The sequence below is a fragment of the Barbus barbus genome (genome assembly GCF_936440315.1).
Source record: "Barbus barbus genome assembly, chromosome: 11".
Taxonomy (NCBI): domain Eukaryota; kingdom Metazoa; phylum Chordata; class Actinopteri; order Cypriniformes; family Cyprinidae; genus Barbus; species Barbus barbus.
This window is the reverse complement of record NC_136739.1, coordinates 5,580,348-5,587,313: the sequence shown is the minus strand read 5'-3', so window position 1 is coordinate 5,587,313 and position 6,966 is coordinate 5,580,348. Positions and strand designations below refer to the sequence as shown.

At 39.7% G+C, this 6,966-nt stretch overlaps 1 protein-coding gene across 2 annotated transcripts in view; it reads right to left on the bottom strand.

Annotated features, from left to right (window-relative positions):
* Positions 1-4,364: 4,364 nt before the first annotated feature.
* Positions 4,365-6,966, bottom strand: part of LOC306877257 (ecto-NOX disulfide-thiol exchanger 1-like) — a 108,850-nt gene continuing 106,248 nt past the window's right edge. For both annotated transcript variants that reach the window (XM_079428905.1, XM_079428906.1), the window contains one exon: positions 4,365-6,018. In XM_079428905.1, coding sequence (XP_079285031.1) covers positions 5,887-6,018 — 132 coding nt within the window. In that variant the 3' untranslated portion in view covers positions 4,365-5,886. The remainder of the gene's footprint in view (positions 6,019-6,966) is intronic.

Below are 6,966 nucleotides of genomic sequence, written 5' to 3'. Positions count from 1 at the left end.
GGAGCCAGAGTCTGCGCAGTAGTGATCGTGAGTTGGAGCCATGGTATCACAGTCCCGCTCAAATTCCTGCAGACCCAATCGCAAGCTCACAATCATGACCACACCCCATTTTTGTAGCATCGAATAACTGAAGGCACTAAAATCAAACTAATTGAAAAAACTAAGCGTGACAAGATAGCCTACCTAAAGTGATGGAAACCATTTTTGGTGAAAATTATTTGAAGTGTAATTAGATTTTTAAAATTTTGCTCACATCCCGTTTGTTTACATTAAGGGTGCGGGGTCTATGACCTATACACCTTATTCTTCCTGTAAAAATGGGCGCGGCTATTTGGAAAATCTGTGGGTTTCGATCTGGTCTCATTCCCTTCCAGCTATTTTTAGCTATACAAAACCACTCGTTTTGCTGCTTGATATTGCAAATTGGTGTGTCTTACCCTATTATTTTAATGTATTATCTTAATTTTGAAGACACTGGTTTGTCATGCAAACAGTTTTAGCATTTACTGCACGTTGTAATTCTTCTCGTTAGCGGCTAATTAACCGGAAGTCTCGCTGCATTCTAGGCAACCCGTAACCCGTGTTTTTCCAACCTTCTACCCATGAAAGTGCACTGGAACGGCAGTCAAATCCGTGACTTCCCACCCGTGAACTCGTACTAGACTGATGTACTCTCAGTTCCGCGCTCTGACGTCACATAGCCCGCGAAACAACAATGGCAGCCCCTACAGATGCATTTCCAAATATACAAATAACGTAAAATAAAAGGTTTAACAGCTTCTCTTGACTTATGTGCAATTTTTCCTCCTCCGTTTCCCTCAAATAAAGCAAGGAAGCACCTTTGGCGATATAAATGATTGTAAATGAGCATAAGCCCCGTACAGTACGCCATGCTGGTTTGTTTACATCTAGCTATCACAATTCCTTGCGCTCAGGCAGTTTGGCGTGACTTGCCTGGAACGCTACAAAGTCATGAGTCGTGGTTTGAAGTCGTGACTTACAGGCTCAAAAACCTGCCTGGAATGCAGCATTACTTCCGTGTTGAAGAAGAAGGTGGATATTGCAGCCAGCCACCAGATGGCGATCAAAATGGTTTGGCTTCACTTTTCAGGTCGTGTGCGGCACACTTGATTTCACCATGTTGAAATGACGACCAATTTCAATTTTACTAAACATCGCAGAGAATCCTCGCTCATTGGCAACAGCCTCTAGATATGCTAATGTTGTTTGGTGAAGCAAAGAGCAAAATTATCATGTTTGTTATCGTGCCTTACCAGCGGAGACAACAGGAGAATAATAACCCGTTCAGCCGAAGAAGCAGAAAAAGGTGTGAGGCCAGAAGAAAGAAAACATATTGTTTTCTGGAGGAAAGATCTGTGGAGAACTAGAGTGGAGTGGGAATGGCTGTTTACTTCTCTACCTGTAATGTACTGTTATATACCAAAGAAGTGAAGTGAAGTGAAGTGACATGACATACTGCCAAGTATGGTGACCCATACTTGGAATTCGTGCTCTGCATTTAACCCATCCAACGTGCACACACACAGCAGTGAACACACACACACCGTGAACACACACCCGGAGCAGTACAGTATATAGTGTGCAATGCTCTCAGCTGGAGACGAGCTTCATTAACATCGTGCAGAGAAGCTGCAATGTCCTCCAGTGGGAGCTTTAATAAAATCACCTTCAGAATGACGATGGATGCCATGTACCACCACCAACACAAATGTTTTCATTTGATCGTTTTAGAGCATGAAAATGATTTTCATAGCCAACGTAATGTCACAGGCGCTCTAATTATATTCACACTGCTGCCGATGCAGTGAAATGCATGACATTTGGAGAGATGTAAATGACTTCAATGTTGAATTTCTAATCGTTATAAACAAAGCACATAAAGGCTGACGCTAATTAGAGCTGTCGAGCAGCTTCATTAGCAGAAATCCACCCATCTAATGTTGCTGTATTCCCCCTCCTACTAGGTTTATTTATAGACGACTTCAATAAACCTCATTTACAAACCCAGCTTTGTCTCCCAGGCTCCCTTGGAGAGTCCCAGTGCTTCATTTGCTCAGGCTAAAAACATTTCCCTGCTAAATCACTCATATTAATGCAAAAATATGCAGCTCATTGGTGATGAGAACGCGTTTCTTTTTTGTGAAACGAGGAAAACTCTTTCGAGAAAATGACTAGTTGTGCAGGCCATTTACTCTGTCTTTGGGCTCCTGCAATGCAGTGCAATATCTCTGTGCCTCAGGCTTGACCAATCAGAGTGAAAAGCTGCCTGTGTCACATCACCTGGTTTTCATTAATACGGAGACAATAGACATGCTGATGGTACCCACAGGACAAATACGACATCTCCGTCTCTTCAGCGGTGATGTGAGTAGCAGACAGATGGGAACAATACAACAAGCTCTGGCTAACGGTTTGGGGAGGGATCCAAAATAGGAGGGAAAGACAAGCGTTCAATCTGAGCGTGTAAACAGGCCGCCATGTATGTTGATGCCTCGCTGGTTATCCATCACTTAAAGGACACTCATCGCAGTTCAGACATCATGGATGAGCAACAAAATGGCCCTGGAAGGAGAGTTAGAAAAATATGCGTGCGCCGCCGTGTGAAACCGCAACAAGAGGGTCTCGTTCATTTTCATTAGCTGGCGGAGGAAGTGAAAACAAAGCAATCCGTCAGATAGAGAAGTGTGGCTGTAATGTGTGCTGTTTGGCAGGCCTCATTTCATTGGCCGGCATTATTGCAGCAGCACTATTTTTGCGCGTTGCCTCAGTCAATAAAAATAGCTTGGCCAGACAATACATGTCTGTCCAGTGCAGCTGTCGACATCAACAACAATTCCTTTGATTATTTTTGTGCAAGCACAAAATAAATAATCTCCAGAGAATTAGTTTTGTAAGCATTCCACTGGTCTTGCTTGGCTATTCTGAATGTGAAAATATTTACACATTCACTATTGGGCTCTAATGAAGCCTTCATTGTTTGGTTATGTTTTTGTTGGCTAGAGACTAATAGTTTTATCAAGTTCAGTGGAGATTATAATAAGGATTTATTTTAACACAATTCTTTAAACACTCTATAATTAGTTCATTCTAAATTAGCCACTGTATTACCATGGTGACCACTGTAATTGTGCTGAAATAAATGCATGTTATTGAAATCGTCCAAAGTTATATTTTTAGAAGATGCATCTGCTCTCAGACCATAACTTTTACATGAAAATATGTTAAATTGAATAAAACCAGGAATCTAAAAATGTGCATATAAAAGCATTTTAATGTACTGTGTCCTGAGACATAGATAGACAGATGGCGGCTAGGCGAATAGATAATTAATGATGGGATGATAGAGAGATGGTGGATAGACAGATGGATGAATGGATGGATAGACAGGCAAATGGATGATAGATTGATTGATGGATGGATGGGTAGAGAGAGAAAAACAGATGTTTAGAGAGTTGGATAGACTGAGACAGGTGGAGAGCAAAAGATAGACAGATGCGTGGATGGACAGGTAGATGGATCGGTAGATAGACAGACAGATGGATGGATCATAGATAGATGTGAGTTGAAATCACATGGACTGAGGGCTCTGCAGTGCAGTATAATCTCTCTTCTCAAACAGCACTCATCAGCATACTATCAATGACATACTGCTTGATAATAAGAGGTTTAGATTCAGAGGAGCAAACTTTGAAAACCACTCGAGAGCTCAACTGCGCCTAATTCCTTTTCCAAGGAGATGTCAGTTTGATCTGATACAGGAAGTCTAAATATACTCCAGGAGGTATTACTGTCTCTTCTTGTTTATTTGTTGTCTGTACGGTTCCGATTTAACTTCCATCCACCGTGTGTGCACACTTGAAAATAACTCCACTGAATATCGAGCCGTCATCACAGAGAGAGGGATTAAAAGGCCTCATCTTAGAAATTGAAAATTGACCTCTGCTTCTTTAACTCTGAGCTTATTAACATTTCATTACAGTTAGTCGGTTTCATTCTCTATAATGAGAAAGGTTCAGGAATGCAGATGTTCTGCTCACTGAGCTTTTATTATTACGTTCAGAACAGCAATAGTAGGTCCTGACTGTTTTTTATTACTCACATTGCTACTTTGACGTTGTACATTTTTAATTGCATTTTAAAAACAAGCATTGGTCAATTGATTTTCATAATCCATCTGACAACTGCTTTGTTTTTGCCAAAGATTTTCTTTAACAATTTGTCAGTCGTGCTAAAAATGCTATTGGAATGTTTACACATGGGTGCAGCCCAGAATTTTTGACAGAATATTAAGACATTTGACGCATGATGGCTGCCAGCAAAGGCACACGTTGGAGATTTTAGCTCTGGTAGAGGGGTGCCAGTTCCTTTTTTATTTAATAAGCTCATAATTGATTTTTAAAAATTCCTTTAACATTGCATTTGCAGCAAAATGGGGCCTTTAAAAGTGCAGCTGCCCTATGGGTCTTGAGGCACCATAATCTTTAATCCTTACTGTAACACTCTCAAATAATGGCAGTGCTGGTACAAGCAACAATGGGAATGGCTTAGGCAGTCTCAAATGCACTACTATGTTGCTAACAGCATCTCAGTGGCTGATGTAAATAGCAAATAGATCACATTAAGCACACACAGAGCAGCATTCTCCTCCCCTCTCATTCATTATTAACAGCTTGTTATATTCTGGTTGATTAAGAAAGTTCTGCTCCACATTTATGGCAGATAGTTCAGTTGTTTATCCCAGACATGAATCAAAAAACATGACAGACACAACCCTACGAGGCAGCTTTGACACATTCAGAGACGCAGATGGGAACGGGGTTGGGCAAAATCCAGAATTTGTGAACTGGCTGCCTTTCAGTTCACAAGGGTGAATTTGAATCGAATTGGCCACTCCCATAGGCTGTTTAACTGAAATGACATTTATGGAATTTCAGTAGTCCAAAACAACAACAACAATTTTTGAATGTTCTGTTTTCAATTCTGCATTCAATGCTAAATGATGCCCAACGCTGCTTACACTCTTAAAAATAAAGGTTCTTTATTAGCATCTTTGTTCCAATGAAGAAGCTTTAACATCCCATTCCACAAAAGGTTCATTATAATAAAAAATGTTCTTTAGATCTTTAAAATAAGGTCTTATAAGAACTGTTTACTGAAAGGTTCTTTGGGAAACCCAAAACCTCCTTTTGGAACCTTTATTTTTAAGATTGTAGAAAATGTAGCACTGATTTCTCCAGGTAACTACATCCAATTTTGGATAAAAAGTTTTTAATTGATTTTTAAAAAATCATAATTTACATAAGCAGACCTTTAACAACAGTGCATCAAGACACAAAGAGCATGTTACATAGTTACATACATCATCTACACAACAAGGAAGGCCTGAAACACAGCAAACTGTACAAAGAGCTTCAGCTGTGCAACTGTTGTCTATCAGCTCCAGCACTTTGGCCATGAATTAAATCATTTTTCAGAGCAGACACTCTGTCTTCACACACATTCTGGCTTTGATGGGCGCAGAGAGCCGCTATTACACATCTGTGTCCCATATTCAGCGTTCCGTATTTTTAACCGAGAGCCGCGATATTCCTGGATATCTCCCAGTCTTCAGGGACGACGCCACTGACAGATAAGTTACGCAATCGGTACAGAAGTCTGGAAAGAGCTTTTTCAAGTAAATACATCTGATGCGGCGCTGCACGTAGAGTCTCACTTCCTCTGGAGAGTGGCAGCCATCGGATCTGAGGCGGTATGGGATGTAGATCCTGTTGTTTGTGTCTGTGAGGCTCTGGCTCTTGTCGCTGACTCTGGATCAGTCCTCCAGAGGTCCAGAAGCCTCTGTGTCAGTGCATGTGGCTCTGCAAGTCACACCGATTTAAGAGCCTCAAATCCGCAGAACTTCCAGCGTTTCTCCAGTGTCGCTCCAACGCCGCTGAACTCCTGCTTGAACATGTTGGGCAACCGGACCATTAGTCTTTCAAGTTCACTGGCCGAGATCTGAAAAATGAGACATGAGCAAAGCAAAGTGTCACTTATATTGTTATTGTTGCTCCATGTTGAACATTTTGGGCATAAACAGACACAAAATTGCCCATTGCGTCTTCGCCTCTGTTTGCTTAGAAATTAATCAAAGGCACTAATATGTTTGTCAGTATGTTTGTCATTTGCTTCCTGCAAACAGTTGCTGTAGTTCGTTTTTTCAGTTTATAATACTGCTTGTTTTCTCTACTCTTAGTTAAAGTGAATGACAATTTAAACTGGAACAAGATAAACAAAAGTAAACAAACAAAAGTAAAAAAAATAAATCAAAGCTTAGTGCCTGCGGGTTTCTCTCCTATTGAAAGAGTTCGGACTTTTTTGAAGAGATTTTGTGCAATTGAAGATGGCGACTCAATGGTTTGGTAATCAGAGGCAGCTGGGATTTATAATTTAGAGATGGACATTATTATTCTAGAGAACATTCCATTATGAAAATGTTGTACATGCCATGGAAGATGACTCATCAATACTTTTGGTCTATTTTTCCAGACAGTACATTTTAAATGTGTTTATCTACTAAGTATTTAAAAGATGGCAGATGAAGTTTAAACCCAAATATAAAAATAAATTAATAAATACTGCTTTTTGTCTAGAAGCATATATTAATAAATTAGTATATGCTACTAAATATATACTAGATTTACATACTACTTTCAAAAGATTTCTTGCAAAAAATTTTCGAACTCAAATCGAAACTAAAGTGCAGGAACGGAGCAATACAAATAACAAAAGCTGCTTCTTAGTCGACGGCTATTATTCTAATTACAAATAACTGCAATAAAAAAAATATGAATTACAACAAAAGAACAAAAGTAGAAATAGGAAGAAAATTCTAAAATCCTTCCTAGCAGTAATTATTGCTATTATAACAATAACACTTTTTTTATTATTATTTTAGGTCTTTCT